The 23,794-nt window shown below is 39.4% G+C and overlaps 1 protein-coding gene across 1 annotated transcript in view; it reads left to right on the top strand.

Moving 5' to 3' along the window:
• Nucleotides 1–23,794, top strand: part of LOC116326808 (diacylglycerol kinase beta) — a 141,794-nt gene that overhangs the window by 74,544 nt on the left and 43,456 nt on the right. Inside the window, exons 20-21 of the mRNA XM_039600255.1 lie at nt 989–1,149; nt 13,342–13,406. Of these exons, the coding sequence (XP_039456189.1) occupies nt 989–1,149; nt 13,342–13,406 (226 nt within the window). The remainder of the gene's footprint in view (nt 1–988; nt 1,150–13,341; nt 13,407–23,794) is intronic.

Here is a 23,794-nt window from a genome sequence, read left to right as displayed (position 1 = left end):
AAAAGACAACTGTTCCCCATGAATTTTCTTTTATTTCTCAAGAGTACAAATGTGAGAACATATGCATATGCAAAATACTCTCATATTTCACACACATGATTCTCCCAGTGTGATGGCACTCATTAAAGCCTCATGCCCTTGTGACACCTTTGGAACAAACATCTGCTTCTTATTACTATGCCTGGCTGTTAAAGCAGGCTGTCGGCTATGGAGCAAATCCAGAGGGCTTCCCGGAGGGCTGTCAGGTCTGGGCTACATTCTGGGTTTGAAGCAAGGAGGGTAGTTTCTTTGGAAAGGCAGCTTAATCAGTTTCATTGTGTTTCATATTTGAACTCGTATGGTGTAATTTGCCTGTTACATGTGGAGATTATGATTAAAAATGATGAAATATAGAGAACGACTTTTCTCTCCCAGATTTTGCTCACGCTGCGCTTGATTTAATTTATTTATTTATTCATGTGATTCCTGATTGATTCCAAGTTTCTAGCTTTATAATGTTTAGCTGGATAAAAGTGGCTGCAGCTCAGGAGGTAGAGCAGGTTATCTGCTAATCAGAAGGTTGATGATTCGAACCCTGGCTGCTCCAGTCTGCATGATAAATATCCCCAAGTTGCTCTCTGATGCATCCATCGGAGTATAAATGCATCTGAATGTAAGATAGAAAGCACTTATGTAAGAAAAGCATAGAAAAAAAGTGCTGGAGTAAAAAGGTAAATACGGCACGTTGTATAAAGTGCTTTGAATGCTCCAGTAGAGTAGAAAAGCTGTATATAAGAACCAGGCCTGTTCCTGTTAAAAAGCATTTTTTCCTCCCCGCTGTTGCTAAGTGCTTGCTCATAGGTGGTTGTGTCATTATTGGGGTTTCTTTCTAATGTTGTAGGGTCTCTACCTTAACATATAATAAAGCGCCTCGAGGCAACTGTTGTTGTGATTTGATATAAATAACACTGAATTGAAGTAAATTGAATGCTCTGGTTGTTCTCGGCAGGTTATGAGGGTGGCAGCTTGGTGAAGGTCCTTCGGGACATTGAGCATAGCACCGAGGTGGTGTTGGACCGCTGGAACATAGACATCATCCCTGATGACAAGGAGGAGAAGGGAGATCCTGTCCCCTACAGCATTGTCAACAACTACTTCTCTATTGGAGTGGTAAGTAAACTGACAGAAAGACAACATTCCGTATGTTTCAAATAGCCACATTATCCTTTCTTCCTGTTTCTGTCATATGTCATTCTACTATGTCAGACAGTAGCCAACATTTTAAAAAATAAGATGAACTTAATCTGTGTGAGCCAAAAGCTCAGATTTCTGAGTTACATTTTGTTTTCTTTCTTTCATTTGCCTGAGGTAGAGCTGATGCATGTTGGGTTTTGGAGTGACCAGAAATAACCACATTTGCATATTTGGACAAGATAGTGAAGAGCTAATCATCTAACAGTAGCTACAGTCACACAGAGTTCGGCAACCGTGGCATGACCAAAATTATTACAAGTGTGTCCAGTGAACATGTGATCTGTCTTTGTTTTATTAGAACTGAAAGACAAACTCCTGTAAACATGTTTTTCAGTGTTGTGAAGTTTCTACATGGAAGTCTTTTTGCTTGTGGAACTGCAGTTTTAGAAAATCCAGTTTGGATTCATTTTTAGCCGGTTGTGTCTTGTTCCTAAAATGACATGAGCAAAAAAAAAGGCTTATTTTACACAGAAATAAAACAATAAAGAAACAGTTTCAGATAAATACATTTCAGATTTAAAAATGTTACTTTATTGTATGCACAGAATAAAAGTATAGAGTAGCATCATAGCACCTGTTCATTGTCATAAAACGGCTGTGTGCAGGCAGGATAGGACCCAAACGCAAACTCACGTAGGCAAAACGTGAACTCAAAATACAACTTTATTGCTGAGGATGGAAAAAGCAAAACCAAAACTGGGAAAATTACACGAACTATACTGGGAGCATTAAATACACGGAGAAACACACACAGGTATGAGGGAGCCGCTGACATAAATACACAGAAGGATAACGAGGGAAGTGAGGAAACACGGGGAATACAGCTGACACAAATTAACATGACGCCACAGGGGAAGCAAAACAAGATACGCGGAACACAGAAACACAAGACCTTCACAATAAAACAGGAAACTGGGGAACATGACACAGCAGTGGAGGAGAGGCCGACCAGAGGCCAACCAGAGGGAGCGAGGGAACACGAAGGAGCACAAGGGAGAGACAGAGGAGATGACTGGGGAAACATGAATAAACATGGAATAAACCACAAGGAGGGCAAACATCAGCAAAGACACACAGAGGGCAAAGACACAAGGGGAAATTACTAAATGATCAAGGAACTAAACAGGGCCCATAAGAAACTCAAAAGAGGATAACCTGGCACTATGGAAATAAACTTAAGACTAGCAAGGAGAACTTATACATAGATCATAATACAATCACAATACAGGAAAACTCAAAACGCTGGGTCAAATGACCCAGGACCATGACAGTTCATATTTCGTAATCTAATTCCATATAAGACAATATTTCATTTGTTTGGAATTTTGAATTCCAGTTCTTTGTATTGTGAAATAAAGTCCTTCAACTTTTCGAGTAGTTATTACAGTAAAAACATGGTGAAAGAGATTATTTGATCTATGAGGACATGAGCAATTAGGAGATTCATCAGTGAATTGCTGCATCCTCTGGGCAAGAAACATGCTGCCAGGTACCAGTTGCTTAGCAACTTTTTTATCTTGTCCTCATGGAGATAATATGCGGGCCTCAGGGACATTTATACAGAGGTGACAAACAAGACCTTCATAAAGTAATCACAGGGCAGCACCACTCATTTAGCCTCAATGTATTAAAATAATTGATGTGTCACCACCACAACTCTGTATATCTCCATAGCCGTCATGATGTTATAAAGAAAACCTAAAGCAACCATTTTCACTAATTCTAATCTTACTAGTTACTATTAAAAAGAATAATATGAGGCTAGGCTGTAATCATTAACTCCATTCCTATCAGCTAATAGTCATGAGATTAGCAGTGCAGTGTATATGACTATTAATAAACCCAAGTGAGATAAGTGTACAGAGGGCATATGTAGACATTTGAGGGGGGGCACTGACAGGCAGCAGATACACCACAGTGATGTTATACAACTGAAATCCCACTGGTAGCTACATATTTATCAATGTGGATGTGTGAGCGTAATACTGCACAGTGAAAGTGACACACACACATCTATATTTCAGTGGTTAGAGTTTGTAAAAATGCAGCTTGACACATTCTACAAGCAACAACTCGTTCTATTCAAAAATGGGAGAAGAGGCAGTGACAGGATAGAGCCGATTCCTTTGTGGCCTGAGTGGCACCACGAGTGTCTCACACAGAGAGAGACAATAGTATTTGACAGGCCTGTCTTGGTGTGGTGATGCTTTTTGGCAAATTTTGTCTCTCACATTTTCACATGCAGTAATTAGTGCATCTCTGTTTCACAGATAGGGTTTTTACGTTCATTCATGAAGTATATTTCAACCTGCATGTTACATTAATTCATGCATGTGATGGCTGTAGTTACATTTTATACACAAAGCGCTGCATCAAGCTGCAGCTTATATTTCTTTTGACCTGATCTCCCATTGTTTAATCCATCATGGACAGTAATTACTGCAGGCTGTGGCAGGTGCAATGCCGACACTTCTGACTGCCTCGTCATAGGTCAGAGCGTTCTCATTCCAGAGGTGTAAAAAAATGCTGATTTTTCAAAACTGCTTGTGTGTCTCAGTTACTTCCAAGGTGTCCTTTAGTGGCAATGTGCGTGAGAGAGCACAGCAACATTGTTGCACTACAGTTTTTCAGTCAGTCTCTTCACCTTTGCACTTATTAACAGTATAGACTGTGTATAAAATATCTGGTATCCAACTAATCAAACGTTACAGTTTCAAAAGTCATCAAAACCAAAACATAAGCTTCTTGGATGATCTATGTTTCACAACAATGGGCCATATATTTTGTCCGATCATTTAATTACGATGCTGTAAAAAATACTACATCCGGAAACGCAGCCAAGTCAAAGCAGTGAGTTCAGTTCAATAACTCGAACTGAGGTCTAGCAGACAGCTGTCGGCTACAGCTGCCTGTGTCAGCACATCTAGTAGTCAGAGTGGCCATGCGCCTAAGTTTAAGTCTCATCAGTATCCAAATGGATGAGTTATAGTTGTTATGAAAGGGAGTTCATCTATAAAGAATGGACAATAAAGATTATTTTTATTAAGTTGGACATTTTAACGTTAGAGTCTATGGGGGTTGACCTGCTTTTAGGGACACCTTCAAGTGTCAGCTTGAGGAACTGCAGTTTGTGACTTTTAATTATTGACTTACTTTTTGCCTCACACACTTGTTTTTTGTTTTGTTTTTATTTTAGTTTCTAATCTCTTAAAAAAACAATAAATAAAATCCACATTGAGCTATACATTTGTGACCAATGTCTAAAGCTGTAAAAGGGACTGATTGCACTAAGGGCTGGGAGCGAAATGGTGAGTGAAAAATAACAACTCTTAACCTCTCATGGGATTTGTTGACAGTAATAAAGCTATAGCATAACTCCATGGTTATCCTCTAAAGGAAAGGTTATCTGTGTGAGTCTCTGACAACGCTCCAGCATAGCACAGCCATTAAAATAAAGCAACAGATCGCTGTGCCTCCAGGAGCCATAGTGACAGATGGCTGAGTATCTGTGTGCACACGACACCTGAGCAAACCAAATCTCTGACTCACACCAATGATGCAGCCATTAGTAAGACCTTAAATCTGCTTTAACAACCATACAAGGTTTGCATTTCCTGCCATCTTATTGCAGACCTTTCTACTCAGGGTTGGGTTGCCATGGAGATGGGAGGCTGGCAAGGCCGAATCTGAAAGCTTACACAGTCATCTGTCCTTTATCTCGCTGACTTAATTGTGGATGACATAGTGTGGAGCATGTGGCTGGCTCGGTCAAGGCACTTGGAGCTGTTGAGCAGAAGGTATAAGATGATTTTGTGATTTTAAATGACATAACACTTTATTTTGTACTGGTAGGAAATTTTTCAAGTTGCATAGTTCCACAGGAAATAGTTTTATAATTGAGAAAAAATCACAAAGCTGTGTGTATCATGAGGATTAAATCAATTCAAACACTGTAGCTTTGACAGCAGCACCTTGCTGTTGCCGCATTGAGCAGTGAGCTCACTGTGGGGGCTGACAGTATTACATTAGGCAGAGAGGATCACAGTAAGAACATCAGTAAGAACAATAGCAGCTCCATATATTTCTGCACTGTTGCATTTTACAGCTCCATCACTTACAGCATAATGTATAACGCAACTGGTCATACACTTGTCCACGTAGCAGAAATCGAACTAAACTTGAAAGCATATTTACAACTTTGCCAAAACAATGGTCAAAGTGAGAAGCGAAAAACCTTCTTTCATCTCCCCTGAAAAGACATGCAGAGAAAGAAGTTGCTATATAATTGATTGAAAAAATACATTTCCTTTTCCAAACTTCTCAGATTTCCCATTCACGCAGTGAGGTGTCCTTGCTTACCACTGGACCATCACAGAATGATACAGTGTTGTTCTGTGTAAAAGTTCTTGTGGTGACCCCTTAGCTGACACCGTGGCACTGCACTGGGACACTAAGAATGAACTCACAAATAAAACAAAACAAAACAGGGAGATGAAGATGGAGGGAACACAAGACGCACAGGAAAGGGAAAGAAAAAAACAAAGGACCATAAATAAATAAGGTTTAATAACTGAAACTATAAATAATTAGATTGTGATCACAGGTAAAATATCTAGAGTGGTTGTTGTGTGACTGTTTAATCGTAACAATTTCATAACCAAATAAAATAAATTAGTCAGTTTAACAGATTTACATTAGAATTCTTCCATATGTAAACATTCATTGGTAGATGGTTAAAATTAGATTGAATTGAAGTTTTTCTAATAGCCTGAAAAGATGACATTTCACCTTTCAATTTAAGCCAGATTTATGCCTTCATAAAGGTCATAAAAAAAATCATGAATAAATACAGAGGACTTAACCATCTCTGTACAGAGCCTGCATTGTACAACTTGCTAAAGTCTCTTCACTTGACCTGCAGCCTGGAAAGAATCTTGTGAAAAGAATTTGAGAGAAGGAAATCACACCATGTCAGCAGCCATTAAAGATGCCGCCTCATGTTTCAATGAGGAAGCTGATCCCTCTGCAGTGTGTGCCCCTGTGTGGAAGTTGCTTTAGATAGGTGCACGGGTGTAGATGTGTATTTATGTGTCTGCACTTGAATGCACATAGCTGAGTGGTGTGCAGTGCAAGCTGATTCCAATAACAGTGTTACTGGCCAGTTCCTATTGCGTACCGCAGTCCCTGACTGTGGGGGTGTAGAACATCGTGAGCCTCTTCAGATGGAAATATAAGTCGCTGGCTGCTTTTTAACCAGGACAGTGAGGAACTACATTAGGGCAAATAATATGTTGTTCACTATAGATACCACTGTTCCTTTCTTGAATCCTTATGCATATCATCTTGCCATCTTGATCCAGAAAAAGCTTTTTCACTACAAAATTGCTCAGTCATATCACCAAATCTCGTTTCCTTTAGATAACATTTTTCCAGTTATTGATATTCAAACTACATTTTCTGAGAACTTATAAAACTTTTTGACAGAAAGTTCATGCTTGATGTTGGAAACAGCTGACTCTTGGACAACCTCCTTGAGCTGAATAGTGAGTATGTTAAATAAAACAAAATAGACCAGATCAACTACTCAGCTTTTCCAAATTATCATCTTGTCTGTTAGACCTCATTCCTACAAGACTGCTCAAAGACGTCCTGATTACTGCTTTGATCGTAAATATGATCAGTGTATCTCTGTTAATTTGCTTAAGTACCTTTCACCTTTCAGGTGACAGTAATTAAACCATTGCTTGAAAAGCCATCACTAACAGAGGTAACAAATTCTCTTCTTATGGCCTCTGATAGTCGCCTCATTTCTATGCTTGTCCTGTTAGACGTCAGTGCAGCGTTCAATACAGTTGACCACAATATTTAACTACAGAGATTAGAACACGCCGTAGGTATTAAAGGTGCTGCACTGAAGTAGTATGAATCATACTGAATCTTTATTTTGTGAATCATAAAGTAAACGAGAAGCCTTCTTCACACACTAAGGTTAATTATGGAGTTCTGCAGGGTTCTATGCAAGGACCTTTTCTCTTTGCATAATGTGTTTCCCAGTATTATTAAAAGGCACAATATACATTATATATGCAGATGATACTCACCTTTACCTAGCCATCTCTCCATGACACTACCCAAAATACTGCAGGCTGGAATGTCTCAAAGACAGGATGACTAATATAAATTATTCTAATAAAAACAGTTAAAAAAAACCTAAAGAAAAATTTAAAAAACTCAAAATCACACACACACACACACACACACACACACACACACACACACAACAAAAACAAACAAAAGGACAGGACCATAACCAAGTAGAGGGCTTAAACAATAACTTAGAATTTAAATCATAAACCTATGGTTTAAAACTGAAGATGATAAAAGCTGATACATAAACTGACCTCATTATTAAAAACTTTAATGATGTAATATGAACATCCATCGTTGGAACAGTGTATATATATATAAATATATACATATGACAGAAAGGAAAAAGAACAGCATAATTGGTATAAATGGTAATTCAGAGACTGAATTGTGTGTGTGTGTGTGAGGGTAAAGGAGAAGGAGAGAAAGAGAGGGACAGATAGAGAAAATGCGAGAGAGAGAGAGAGAGAGAGAGAGGGACACGGAGTTATTCTGGCACAGACTGAAGGTCAGGGGAAGTATCAGTCACAGGAAGTCAGCGTCTGCCAGGTTCAGGCCAGGTTACCACAGTAATGAATGACCGTGCTGAGTGACACCTGGCTGGTCTTAAAGACAGGGGGAATAGTGCTCAGGGATGGTCTAACATGTGGACTCAAAAAGACACATCTAGACAATCTTTAAAGTCTTAAATATGTCTTCATAACACAATTATAGCAGTTGCCAAGTTGTACAGGTGCATAGTCATCGACTAATTAGTCCTCCTTAAAGGACTAATAAAACAGTAGATTTTCACTCGCCAAAGCACAGCGTTCCATGATGGTTTGTGCTGAATATCAAGTCATAATGTTATGGCGTTAGTGTGGCTCAGTGATGCACAAATTAGCTAACATTAGCGAGCTTGTGTTAGTTAAACCTCTGTCTCCCATTCCACTTTTAAATACTGTAGGAACAACAAGTAAGTGTGCAGTCTGAGAGCAGAGTGCTCTATTGGGGTGATACTGTGAGGTTGGTGTTTCCCCATCCAGGGCGCCACATGACTAATTACTATAGTTATTACTATAGTCTATCAATTCATAAGTGATATAGAAATGTTTAGCTTTCTCTGAATCAAGCATGCTAAACTGAGCATTCCAGTACAAGTGTATCATGGCATTTCTCTTTGATATTAAGTTAACAAAGTGCCTCACTATAGGGACTCAAAACATAATAGGGGCACACTGACAATGTATTCCTCTGCCGGGTACTGTGGGCCCCACTGATGTGACATTTTCCATCCACCAGTTTTGTTGTTGTTTGTCACTCTCTATTCCTTTCCTCCTGTTCACCTCACCCATCCCCTAGAAGCTCCTCTTTGCCCCACACACACCATGAGCAAAACTTCAAACGGCAAGATCAAACCAACCTTGATCACATAGGCAACTACAGGCAATGGCAAATGTCACATATTGTTACTGCCAGATTTATCAGGAGGAAAGAATGCGTAAAAGTTGTGCTGGTCAGTGATCGCCTGTAGCGGGGGATTCGGGGCAGATTTAGTGACATGGAACAGCCTGTCATGTTTTAAAAAGCTCTGCAGCTACTTTGTGTTGTTGTCTGACCCTGATCCATATGCTGTCCTACAGACTTTGCTCATGATAAACCAAAATCAATACAACAACAAAACTCCACCATTTGTACACATGTGACAAACGACTCCTTGGGCACAATTTAAAAAAAAACAAACACTTTGCCCTCATTGAATTCTCACATGTTTATGTGTTTTTGATGTGATGAGTAACCTTAGCATTAGATCAGAATAGGAAGGTTTTTAAGTTATGTCTGTCCTCTTGCCTGTGATGTCTCGTTACTCCCCAGGTTCCAGTATCAGTTTCTGTAAAAGCAGCAGATGCAGGTCTATTTTAAGGTGTGAGATTTGCTGATGCATGGAGATCTCAGAACATTGCCCTAGTGTCTGATTGAGGAAGTGCGGTAGCGTCCATTCATGATTTTCAGGGTGACAAGTGAGGAAGCTTGTAATCGCACCTGTCCGCTTGCTTCGTCACAGCCTTCCATTGTCCTTGTTGCACCAAACTGAAACACCTGGACAGGCAGGCAGGATGCCAGCCTATCATCACAGGTGCTTTCACCTGTCAAAATTATAGGATGCACTTTGGTCTAAATATATTCCTCCCCAACCCAGTGTCACGGGAAAACATGTAATAGACAAGCAACTCCACTGTGTCCATTTCCCACTTTGCCTCTCTAACACGTGAAATGGGCATGCATGCAGAAGTTGCATGACTCCATGCACAAATTACATGACCAGCAGGGGGTGATGATATATTTAAACCCACAAAGTCACTAGTGAGCAAAAAACGTGTTTAGTACATTCCAGGGTCCTTAATCACCAGAATCTATTAAGCTTGGGTGCTTATATGTATATACATGTAAATGTGTTAAAAAATAGTCTGTTTAAAGGCTTTCATGTGATTATTTGCATGTTGGCTTGAAACAAAATACCTCGCTCTTCTGTTACTGCAGATTACTGCAACTTTTTAGGAAGACAGTGGACCGCCGTGTCTATTACACACTCTGTTGTGATATTGGGTTGTCCTCCCTTATTACCAAGCATCTAAAATGAGTTGACTTTATTAGACAAGAATTTACAAATATCCAAATTCCTGTTTTTCACTTTTCTTGTAATACTGTACTGTGGAAAGTACACCTTCACCTTCCAAAACCTACATCTTTGCCAAATTATAAGATGCATGCTCGTTATTTTTCTCGCAGCTTATCTAAGTGATATTAGTGGATAAGATAAAAATTAGTAAATGACACCCTTAGAAGATGAGGTTATGATTCTGTGCAGTTAGCAAAAAATTGTATCAGCTTTCATATAAATAATAGGCTACCTTCAAGTATTGCATGAAATGTCCAAAAACATGGGGCTTTATTATTGTTATTAGTGAGTGATGAATAATTGGAGGGTTTGGGTTAGTTCTAGTTGTTAACAGGAGAGGTCATGGCCCAATCAAAGGTAAAGACAAATCATCATTTTTGTTGAGCCTGTGGAAAAGCAGCAGTACGACTGTTTCTAACTTCTAATTGGGTGAGCAGTTTAGGTCTTCCACTGCACACCATCTTCACATAATCAAAGGCACAAACACAGGCCACGTAGAAATGTACTACAACTATACTCAGAGAAAGGCAACAAGCAAAGCACCCCTGCAGGCACGCACACACTCCTTCATGCAGACCCGTGTAGATACATCGTTCTGGTATCTTTACTCACTGAGCGTCACTGTATCTGTTGTAAAAGCATTTGCATTGTTCTTGTTCTTAATCTGTTCTCGCTCTCTCTCCCTCTGTCCTTTGGTAAAGGTAACATGTTTAATGTAGCAGTGCATCATTACTGTCATGTTTTGGTCGGTAAAAATGGTCATTACTTCTGTCAGGGACTTTTTTCCCCCTCATTTGCATCTTCTCTAGCTGCAGGGCATTGAGAGTATTAACTTTTCAATTACATGTGTGTTGTGCTGAACTGTTATTTACAATATTTAAGTGGAAGGACTGCTTTAAATGAGAAGCCTGGCAGCATGAAAATAACATGCAAATAAGCTGTAAAGGGATTATATTTACATGTGAACTAGAGGATGAACATTGTGTCTGAGTAAATACTGCAGATTATTTTTATCTTGCTCTTACTGTAACTCCAACGGTATATATCAACCCTTTTTCTTCTTTTTAACATCAGTGTAGCATCCTCAAGGCTAAATGCTATGTCAATCAAAAGATAGTCAATTATTAAACATCTTATGTATTACTTTAACATCCTGCTATCCAAATAGTCCCATGTAAAGTTTTATTAATAAAATAAGACGATCCTCTGAGAAGAAGAAGAAGAAGCTCTGGTCAAGCTCAAAGTTCAGATCAGGACTGCTCTGTGTCACAGATCTCATGCAATCAAATCTGTGTGTGTTTCTTTGCATGCTGCGGGTCTTCATGCATGTTTATGGTCTTTTTGTGCGTCTGCAGTCTTAGTGCTAATTGAACTTGCCATTGTTGTTATTTATCTGGCTTGTAGAGTTAGTATGATGTTTGAATAGTTTTAAAAGGTAAAAAGAAACAAAACTGTGTACTTTCACATAAAACACTATAAGGGGCTCTTGTGACTGTCAGGCTGTGAAAAATGAATCAAAATGAGCAGAGGACAATATCATTTCTTCTTGGTTTCAGATGGCAAACACTGATTATGTCTCTGCTGGCGGCTGCTGTTGTTTGTTTGCCTATTTTAAGGGGTCATACTGAGGCTGCTCTTGTGACTGATCAGGGGTACATTCACCTTTGGCCCAGAGGTCAGGGGTTAAATACACGGGGCAGGAAGGCGGGGTCCGGTCTAAGACCAGCTTCAGTAAACTTGTGACCCTCAGTTCAGTGTTGTAATGTGTCATTAGCCGTAGTTTTATACTCCTCAGTGTCTTTGTGCTCTGTAGACTGAATTACAGCAGGAGGTAGGAAGGGTTATTGTGGTTATTGTGCCGGATCAAATTATTGCTTGATCAAAACACTGTCGTCATGCACAGCAATTTCAAGTGGGGGGAAATCTGCCACTTATTTTCCTCTTTCAGTCAATTAATTGCTTCCTATTTAAAATATAGAAAATGAAATGAAAATGAAAGTGAAAAAAAGGAAAGAGGAAAAGTTTAACTTTTGATTAAACTAGCTAGTTTTCTGTTGAATATGGCACTAACATTGGCCTACCAAAATGACTCCAAGAATGCACTGATGACTCATCCACAACATCACAAAAGAACAAAGAGCAACATCTAGACTGCAGATCTCAGATGTCTCAGGTTAGACTGGTATTCATGATTCAGCAATAAGAAGGAGACTGGGCAAAAATGGCACCTATGGGAGAGTTTAAAGGCAAAAACGGCTGCTGAGCACAAAGAATACAAACATTCATCTCACCTTTGCCACAAAAACATCTTGACAATCCCCAAGACTTTGGGGAAAATATTCTTTGGAGTGACAAAAGTTGAGATTTCTGGAGCAGTCTGGAGTCTCGTCGCGTCTGGCAGAAACAAACGTGTTGATGGTATGGTGTTGGTCTGGGGCTGCTTTCCTGCTTCAGGATCTGGATGACTTTCCATGACTGATGCAACCATGAATTCTGCTCTCTACCAGAAAATCCTGAATGAGAATATCCGAGAATATCGATTTGTGTTTTTCTGGCTTATTGAGCAGAACTAAAACAAACCAGTAAATCCTACTCTGAATGGCTTAAAAACAACAAATTTAACCTCCTAGGACCTGCCGTCCACATATGTGGACATCACATTTTTGGTTATTTTGACCAAAATACTCAATTTTGCTCTACATGGGCCTGATATCCACTTACGAGGACATTATACTGCTACTGTTCTATCAAAATTTTAAACGAATATCCTCATTTGTGGCTCTCATTTTTCTTAAAAACAAAAATAAGGTAAAAAAAAAAAATCTGGAAATTCTTTGTTTTTACATTCATCGGGCCCCAATATGCCCAAATATCAAAGAGAAATTAAAAATGCATGTCGTGGAAGAGTTTGGGTCTTAGGAGGTTAAATAGACCTGACATGACCTCAAACAGGCTGTTCATGCTCAAAAAAACAACAATAACAAAAGAAAAAACAAAACTGAATTTTAAAAAATTCTTTAAAGAGGGGCGGGATAAAATTTCTCTAGAGCTATATGAAAGACTCATTGCCAGCTGTCACAAAAGCTTGATTGCAGTTATTTTTTTACACAGGGCCAGGTAGGTTTGGATCCTTTTCCCTTCATAAATGAAGTAATTTAAAAGCTGTATTTTGTATCAATGTTGTGGCTCGGTAGTGTAGTAGTTAACACATTTGCTTGGTAAAGCTGGAAATCCCCCTTTGGAGTTGCATCAAGGAGGGTATCTGGTGAAATTCACAATGTCTTTTCTGTTTTCTCCTCCAGGATGCCTCAATCGCCCATCGCTTTCATCTGATGCGTGAGAAGCACCCTGAGAAGTTTAACAGCAGGTTAGTGAATGAGATATTTAGTGGGATTTAGCATAATATTTTGCTACTGCAAAAATTAGTTTACCTGCACTCAACCTTATACCATGAGATGATACAAAACCTCATAACTAACGAGTGACCTAGCACTTTAATCTGGAAACCCAGTTTCGTACTCCATAATTGTCACCGATCAATAACAGAACAAAACCTGCTGCAGAGAGGGGTCGATATATTGGCGGTGTTGGCCTTATTTGAGTTAAAAGGGACTGAGCTAGAAGAGTTGCATAAACTCTGCTAGAGTACTCCAAGAGCTATGCTTTTAATTTCTTCATTTTATTTTCTAATGTTTACTTGTTCGAGCACACAACTAATTATGAAATGGTCTAGACATCCAGCAGGAGAAATGAGTGAGGCTGTGATGACGTAAATGGGAGTTGCATCATTCTCATGGTAGAGAAGACACCTTTAAAATGGCAGGCCAGGAAAACAAGAGCTCAGCAGCCTAATTAATACAGTAGTTACATCATCTGGGTGGCTGCTTCAGTCTGATGAGAGAGAGGGAGAGGTCAGAAGAGAGAGTCACGATGATCCAGAGTCGATGAAATACCATCGCCTGGTTCCGATGGATGAATTCAATCTCACCACACCAGGAAGACGTGTAAATGAGACAAAATCAGGATTGGAGTCTCAAATGGAGTTTGAGAGTAGCTTGAGGATGGCATCAGAATTTTTATATCAAACTTTTCTGCATGTTGAGAAAAAAATTCTTAACCTTAGCCCCATGTGTAAAATTATTGTGGGGCACCTTTTCTGTTTTTCATAACATTAAGGCACTGTGTAGATATCACAGGTCTCAGCCACACAGACTGTGGGACCATCTCAAAGAACTACTGTTTTCTTAACATAAGTGTAGCAATACAAAAGGCCTTCTGACAGGCTGCGTTTGGAATTTTGTAGTATCAACACCACACCAGCATCCACCATCAGACAATTAAATAGCATTACATATAATACAATACAATACAATACAACTTTATTTGTATAGCACATTTAAAACCAGAGTGCTATTGGATTGTCTGACTTCTCTATCTTAGAACAATTTCTGTTGAGATAAAGAAAATGTTTGTGTGAGTGGCCTTTGTGACCCATTGTAAAGTTTCATCTGTCAAACACAGAATGAAGAAGACAAACAGTAGACAATTAGAAAAATGAAGTTATTCCCTTGTAAAATACCCTCTGCCTCAAACCACAGGCTACTCACAAATTTGATCGATCTCTTTTTAAACATAGACTGTATTTAAAAGATGGACATAGCCCCCATAACGTCAACTCTGCATTTTGAAGCCTCAGTTGTGTCATTGCTGCTGCCATCCTTGTTTTTGGGGGCCACAGTGCTAATTTATCAGCTAACACTAGCAATCTTGATTCACAAGCTGTAAACATAAACTCTGTGGACACGTTTACAGTCCCTGGGCACTTTGTTAGGTAAATGTGTTCAGCTACTGATTAATGCAATTATCTTATCAACCATTTAGACTTGATCAAGACAAGCTGCTGAAGTTCAAACCCAGCATCAGAATGGGGCAGAAGGTGATTTAAGTAACTTTGCATGTGGCATGGTTGTTGGTGTTAGCTGGGCTGGTCTATTAAACCAAGCATCTCTGGGGTTTATGGAGAGTTGTCTGAAAAAGAGGAACTATACAGTAACCGACAGTTATCTGGTTGAAAAAGTTTTGTTGGTGTCAGAGGTCAGAGGAGGATGGCCACACTGTTTCAAATAGGAAAATAACAGCAAATCAAGTAACCACTCACTACAACCGAGCGTATCTCATAACACACAACGCATCAAACCTTGAAGCAGACAGCAGGAGAAAATCACACCTGGTGCTGCTCCTGTAAACTAAGAATGAAAACTTGGGCAGCATGTGGTCACTAACACTGGACAGAAGATTGGTTGCCTGGTCTCCATTTCTCCTGCAACATTCAGGGTCCACATAAACAACTTAAAAGCATGGATCTATCCTGCTTTGTATCAATGGTCCAGGCTGCAGTTGGTGGTGTAATAGTATGTGAGATTTCTTCTCTGCACACTTTGGAAACTTTAGTAGCAAGCGAGCATCATTTAAACTCCACACCCTGGCTGATTTTATCTTACTGATGTTGTCGTCTATCCCTTTACGACCAATCTTCTGATGGTTGCTGCCAGCTGGATTACATGTCATGTCCCAAATCTGTTTGTATTTTGCATCAGGCTATAAACGTGATTTTTGATGTTATGAAGTTGATCTTTTTTAAAACTGTGGGGACTGACTTGCTTTTTAGCCAGGCCCATGTGGCCATTAGAGGAACTCTAGCCTCGCATTGGCTTCATTTTTGAGCCCTGGAGGTTGATTGGACTCATTGTGATATCATGGAATCAAACATAAACCGAATGCGACTTTAGGAACATTTTGCATTTAAGCTTTATATCCATGTTAATTTAAATTACACACACAAAAGGGTAAGTGTTCATGGACCCACGAAAAGCAAAAAAATGTTTAAAAAGCTGCTTCCTTTTCAGTCCAGCACCCTTTACTGCACTTGTGAAGCAGTCGTTCAGAAGAACAGTCAAACAGCAGCAGACTGCATCAGCCTCTGTAGACAAACTGCTGCCCTGAGGGGAATGACTGTTGATGAAATCCTGCTTTGCTTGTTCTCTTTACTGTAGCCTGAGGCCGTGTGTGATAAACAATTGGTGTGTATGAATGTGAGAACGTTCTCAAGTTTCTCAAAGCAAATTATGCAAAGTGTCCCCAGTGTGGCTGCATGCAGATCTGCACCTATCGTTTGCTTAAAAGCTATTCTTTGTTTACTGTTGACCATGTGTGATTGTGCTAAAGTGCACCGAAAAGCACAATCCCTGAACGCGCCGCTCTGAAGGTTTGAAATCACAAGTTAATTAGAGAGTAAAAGCGGCCTTGCCTTCGTCGCAATGTGCAGTTGTACTTTGAATACTCAGTTCAGTGTAGGAGCTTGTTTTGAATGCCGCTCAGTCACTTGGGAACCAGGCTCTGTGTTTCATGTTGTTTGCATGATGGCAACAACATGTATTCCACTGGTTCACTCCACAGCTAATTAGCTGACATACTGTGGAAAATGAAAAAAATAGAGAAGCGGGTATGAAGGGGTACAAGAGAGATGGCTTGTTTACTCTTTGAAATTCAATAATTAATGCTGAAGTTTCCATCCTTGGTCCCATATCTGTTTCCAGCATCATAAAAGAAAGATACGCCGTTCTCAGCGGACCCTCTCTTTGATCCATTAGGCAGACTTAGAAGATGTAAAGCATTTATGTGGACAGTGGGACATATTTAGCCCACATAAACCCAGAGGTTAAACACAGTAACCTTTAAAGCTCTTTGCTTTTCTACAAAATCTTCTTGGATGTTGCTTTTGACTGTCTCCATTGCTCTGAGAGCCTCTTGTGACACAGATCAAACTGTAGCTCCAAGCGAGAGTGCGGTGATGCTCCGACAGCCTACTGTACAATATTTACAGTAAGCCGGTGCTGGAGGTTATTGTTCTTCTGTGAATTTCCTTTTTCAGTACTGCAGCAGAGCACAAGACAGTTGATGGACAGCTGCAACTGTTCTATTGTTGCGTGACTGAAGTTTTGGCAGGGTAAACACCCCTCCATGTTTACAGCAGTTAAAACTGAAAGGAGTCAGTGTTGAGACCCAGCCATTTCTTTCTCTGTGGGTAAGCGCATGATAAAATCACCTTTGACCTGGCGAGAGAGGCCCATAGCCACATGTAGCACTCAGCTCAGTGCTTTATTGTACTTCCTGTCAGTCACAATCCCAAATTGTCTGCATGTGTGTTTCTCTCACACACTTGCACCACAAACCATCCTCCACTATCACAGACTCTGACTTCACCCACCCATCAGGCCTACTGGGACAAGGGGGATGTGTGATTCCTGACACCTCAGCTTGTGCAGCTCCATCAGCATCTGATGGTCACAGTAGCCAGACCTCCAGGAGCCTGAAGCCCAGGTGCTAATCATTTCTCATGCTGTGGACAATGCAGCCTTTGTGTGTGCAAAAATGTGTGTTATCCATTCTGGAACATTTTCAGGGAGGAGAAGAAATAATAAGTTTAAAAAGTGATTTTTAAATACTTAAGCAGTATAAATCATCTATCCTAATTGCTCTTACTCAGGCCATGTCCACAATAATAAGTTTTCGTTTGAAAACGCATCTTTTTCTCTCCGTTTTGGCCTCCCGTCCACACTGAGACGGCGTTTTCAGTCAAGGAAAACGCAGCGTTTTGAAAACGCTCTCCAAAGTGGATACATTTGAAAATGCCGTTTTCGTGTCACAGTGTGGACAGCGAACCCGGAGCCTTTTCGAAAACGATGACACATTTTAGTCATTGCACTCATGTGACCAGTTAAACTAAGATAGCGGAGAGCATTATACAGCATTTGTTTTGTTTGACAGCCCTATTAAAGATTAATATCAGTCTGTACGTGCTCCAGACAGCTTTTCTTCAAATTCTTTAATTCTCACTCGCTTTTGCAACTTTGTACTTTTGTGTTACTCGCAGCAACAACTCCACCTCATTGTTAGTCCATTTAAAAAACTCGGTGCTTTTCCTCAACATTTTGCAGCGACGTTTCAAAGAGCCGGAAAGTAAATAAACGGCAGACAGAAATGAGGCAGGTCGAATCGTCTTGTGTTTCACGCATGCGCAGTACTGGAACGTAAGCGTTTTCGCCGTTTCAATGTGGACGCACAACTCTGTGAAAACGAATGAAAACGACAGTGTGGACGCAGAGCGTTTTCAGACGTGTACGCCGTTTTCAAATCTATCCAGGCTAGTGTGGACGTAGCCTCAGATCAGTTATATGTGTGCTCCCCTTTTGTGACCGAGGCAGTTGGAGGGCTTGTTCAGAGCTGGTTTTGATCTGGTTCCATAAAAAGCAATGTTAAATTTGAGTTTCAGTCATTGTCTTTTGAATAAATTGTCATTTAATTCTAGTCATAATTTACGCATCCAAATGTTTAAAATTTAGCTCGACAAAATATCATAAGATTATAACAGAGAAAAGCTAAAGCTGATTCAGTTGTCTGATCAGAAATGGTGTCAGTGGAAGGGTGGCTGAAACAGGGAGAAAATGCTGAAGTATGCCAAATTATTATAGGTATGGCAAAAATTTCACATTTTTGGTTTAAACGTATGTCAGTGTGTACAGACGAGGCCAGCAGAGAGGTACAACAGTGAATGTCTGCAGCCTGTAAAGCATGGCGAAGGCTCTGTCATTATGTCATGGTTTAGGGCTGCAGTCAGTTGTGTTGGAGATCCTGTCAAACTGATGGAATTATGAATGCAGACAAGTACAGGCATCTCGAAATATATCTGAATGGAAAAGACTTTCAGCATGATAAGACACTCCCAGTCGCAGTCATACCTGAATAGAAAAACACAAATGGAACACTATCAGTGATGGATTAGCCTGCCCAGAGCCCAGACCTCAACGTTATTGAAATAGTGCAGATTCATCTTGACAGAGAAGGAAAAGAAGAGCTTTAGAATATCCTTCAAGCAGCCTGGAGAACTATTTCTGTGTGCTATTTAGTGAAATTACAAGAAAGCTTGCCAACAAGAGTTCAGGCTACGTCAAAGAATAAATGTGGTCCTACTAAATATTGACTTGCAAGCCTGATAGAACTGCAGAAACTGTTTTTGCCTGACTTAATTCAAGACTTTTGCACAGTCTGGGATTGTTTTACTGAACGTTACACACTTGAATGGGATTCATTTATGCATGTACACCGCTGGCATCAGTAAATATTGGGAATGTTTTGCTCCAGTGACACCTCTAAAACGGGGGAAAAATCACTGATTTGATGTGACATAGTTAATCTCTCTTTAGTGTTTGCCGGTGTATTCTGTTGATTTTATGCCCAAGTGTAACCAAAGAATTTAACAGATCAATTACAGAGATCTTTGAAGGCTGTACAAGATGTGCCTTTAATCTTCATCTGGTGCCTGTTAAAGGGTGAGCTGCTGCAGACTTTGTGCTGACATCAAACATGATTTCAAAATGTTAGGAAGTCTGACCTGGCAAGACTGCTTGCATGTATTCAAACATGAAATCAATAATACTTAATAGAATGTTATGACACATTGACGGGTTAACCCCTTTATGCCAAGAGCATCACATTTATGTCATATTTGAGATTTTTGTGATATTTTCCCCCTGAAAAACCAAATTAAATAGTACAATACATTTTAAGCAATACATAAAAAATAAAAAATTCAGCTGTAACAAATGTGATATGGATTAAAAGTCATATATTTTTATTAATATGTGTTTTTTGTTTCATCATAAAGTTCAATTAACATTCCTTTAACAGAAAGTATTAGTATTAGCAGTTATGTCATGGTTCAGGCTTTAAATGGTTAACTGTCTTTATTATGTGAGGCATTAGCCCTGAGGCACTGAGGGCTTTTTTAAATGAAGGTTTGCATGAGATGGAGAATATCATACAGACATCTCCTCCCCCCTCTGATGATGACAGGATCACAAAGGTTGTGCGCTTTACCAGTTTGAACATCTGGCCAGTGTAGATCCAGAAAGGAAATCTCAGGGATTAGTATAAATCATCTTTCTTTCAAAAGCACTGTATAGTTGGTATTAGCTGACTGTCATTATGGCCTCTTTGAATAACACCAGCTCAGCAGTTATTGTTATGTTTCATTCTTATTGGGAAAAAAAGCCTCAGGATTGCCTCACAGTTTGAGATGAAACAATAGTATCTAAATTATATACATTATTATAACCATGTTAAGCATTATGAGCACCAAGAAATTATCAATATATTTAATGTGCAAACGTGCACATTAATTTACAGAAACTGGACTAGGGAAAGCTTGTATTGGTTTCTGATGTATTTTAGAAAGAGTGTCATTATTAGCTGCACTTTAGTCAAAAAAAGGATACTACTTCACCAATTCTCCTCATTTTCAGCTTCATGTATTTATTTTTGGACTGTACTGGAGTAGCTTTGCATGATTCACAGTTCAAAATATACGACGGGAAATAAGGAAAAGCAGAAAGGATCCCTTTCAGCTGCTGAGCACTACTTTGATTTATCCTTTCAATTCAGAATGATATTATCATCTCTAATAAGCTCCCATCTGTCCCATTTCTACCAAATTACCAAGCTTTTATGCGCCACTTGTGAATTTTGAATTATTTTGAGTTATTATTACACTCTCCCCTCTTTTTCCCCCTGGTTCAGAGGGAAAATCCACTCCCTTCCTATTGTGCAGACAAGGACATACATGTACGCAAGCAAAGGTTCACAACACACTGGGGAAGTTTTTCTCTTTTTAAAAACCACATCGATACAAATGTTCACTGATATTTCACTTGTTTGATCTTTTTCCACGTTCTCTTTTGACTATATTAAATAAACTTCAGTGATAGTAAGAGTCCTTTTAGTAATGCTGTGTTGTACAATACATTCTTCTAAGTCAAAATAATACTGTTATTCTGTTAAGGTGAGTAGTTTATATGCAGTGTACATTCAGATTTTAATGATTTCTTTAAACTGTTTTTTTTTTTTGGAATGACTGTACAGAATACATTTTTACTGAGTGCACCAGTTTGAATTTATTTTTGACTTTCTCTAATCCACATAGGTTTAAAAGTATGTACACTCAAATAGGTAGATACCCTCACTTAAATCATTTAATAAGTGGTGCTGAGGGTTCTCAGTGTGTTTTAATTTGATGAGGCCAAGACCTGTTAACCTCTTGTTAGTGATCATGATTGGCTACAACTGGTAGTTTCAGTTTCTGTTTGAGAGCACCACTTAGATTGAGCAGCAGTCTGAACAACGGGAAAGTCCAAGTGAAAATCTAAGAAGGAGTTGGAGACATTTCGAAACAGTTGCAGATTCCAACAGTATAAGTTCATCATTAATTGTATGTAAGTACAAGTTATTCGAATGTGTCACCACTTGGCCACGGTCTGGAAGAAGATGCAAACTGTCACTCTCAGATGAAAAGAAATGTGTTTCTAAGGTTATTAAAGATGTGTATTTTACAATCAATGCAATGTTGAAGTAAGAACAGTTCAAAGAAATGATTAAAAACATGACAAGTTACTTTTTGCATAATACTCAGTATTTTGCACATTTCCATTGCACTGTCTTGTGTCTGTATCATCCTGTTCTGTCTAGTGTTGCACTGTGTTGTCTTGTTTTTTTGCAAGTTTTGCACATTGCACTTTACGTAGTCCTGTGTTCGTCTGTTATATGTCATATGTAGCACCAGGGTCTCAGAGGAACGTTGTCTCGTTTCACTCTGTACTGTACCACTGCACATGGTTGAAATGACAGTAAAAGCCACTTGACTTGACATTCATGTCCATGATGAGTGTAAGTGTATATCTGACCAAAAATATATTTTCTCACCTGATGTTTGTAAATGTAGCTATCTTCATAAGCTGCTTTGTCAAGCTTAAAGAATGGGTCAATGAAGCTTTAGGTCACCGATCGCCTGATTGGATTATCAGAGATCAGATATCAGCACCTTCTTACCAGCTGTCCAAAAACCCTGCAGCCAGCACTGTGTTAGCCTTCAGTTCTTCTTCAAGCTCGAGTATTGTCTTTCCATTGTTTTGCTTTTTCTCTGTTCAGACAGGTATCTGTGTCATTTGTTTTGTAAATATCCCTCCTCATATATTTTTCCTGTTTGTTATTTATTCCTGCTGTCTACTGTTTATATCGTGGAGCACCTACAATTTCGTTTTACATGTACAATGATAATAAAGGGCTATTCTATTTTTCACACTGTTTAAGACAAACACGGTGAAATTTCTGCTTGCAGAAAACCAATTTAGTATATAGATACTCCATTTTGTATAGAAATGGGAGTACCTATATGTCTGTATACCACTGACTGCACTGCGCTTTGTGTGCACTGATTTTCAAAGGCAGGACACATTCTCTGCTAATTAGTTTTACTCCCTGACCTCGTATCCTTCTGATTTCACAACAGGTATGAGAGAGGAGGAGGGATTGAAAAGACGTGGTGGGGTCATAAAGTCATTTTTCATATTAGCGATTTAAGCAGATGCTTATCTGAAAGGAAGGGCAAGAGACTCCAAGGTACAGTATACTGGTGAGGGTTTTGGAGCCCCCAAGCAGTACTGAAGTAGTGAAGCACCTGAACTGTGTTTTCATAACAGCACAGTTTCACCTTGTACCTTACTACAGCACCAATCTGTGTTCTCCACACTCTCGTTGAATCTTTTGGTTTCTCTGAAGGAGATGTGTCGTCTTAAAAACCAGAACTTGTTAAAGTTTAATACGTACTTCTCTTTTTTGCAAGTACGCTGTGAAAGCCATCTGAGGGCTCAGCACCCGCTGAACTGGAGACTAATAATGAGAGATTAAAGTGTTAGACTTTTTAGACTATTTACGATCCCTTTTGTTGTAGTTTTGCATTAGGTTTAGTGCAGAAACATGGGAATAATGGTGGAAAGGCTTAAGGAAGTAGTCTGCCTCCCTGTTGCACTCGCTGTCCATAAGGGGGGGAGGGGGACATGAGTTAATTGCATTTTTTTACAGGCTGTCTCAAGTGGAAGCAGCTTAATGAGGTTAGGCAGCTCGCCTCGTTGAGAATCACAACTGTTCCTAATTGTGATCTCAAATATGCTCATAATCCCCTGATTTGACAGCAGCAGAGGTTTCTGGGGAGGAATTAAGGTGAAAGAGAAAGAGCGAGACACAGAAAGACAATTAGCAGCAAGAAAAACATGTGAACAAGTGTATCAGCTTAAGACAATTGTGCTACCTTTTAAAGAACGTGAAGAGTAATTACAGATTTTAATGCTGTGTCTGAAGTCTGTTCAGTATTATTCTTTCTCTTATTTTGCTCTGTTAAATTTTGAGACTTTTCTAAAGAGCTTCTGTTTGAAATGTCCTATTGTCTTGGGCTAGGATTGCACCTAACCTTGGTGCTGTCATACCTCCATTATACAAAGCTGTTGCATCAATAACTATGTTGTTAGTATAAGCAATATTTCCACATACCAGTGTACCTACTGTGATTTCATTAAACATGCACCACTTTTAGTCATTGCATAAATATGCAGGGTCATTCTTTATCTTCCATCCATGTTAAAGCTAGAAGCTCTAGGAACCCCCTGTTTAGTGCTTCACATGTAGTGATCATTAACCGTGAAGTCATGACCAGTGACAGGCCCCAATCCTTAACAGTATCCCCAATTTTTGGGGGGGACTTTTTCATGTGTGTCAGAATTATTATTTTTTGTTGGTCACCTGAGTTCAAAGAATTTAAAAAGAACAAAATGATGTATTCTAATGGTGTAGGTTTAGTGTCGCCACAGA

This window comes from Oreochromis aureus, linkage group 16 (genome assembly GCF_013358895.1).
Source record: "Oreochromis aureus strain Israel breed Guangdong linkage group 16, ZZ_aureus, whole genome shotgun sequence".
In the NCBI taxonomy this organism is placed as follows: domain Eukaryota; kingdom Metazoa; phylum Chordata; class Actinopteri; order Cichliformes; family Cichlidae; genus Oreochromis; species Oreochromis aureus.
Note: the sequence above shows the minus strand (reverse complement) of the source record. Positions and strands in the feature narration are given on the sequence as shown.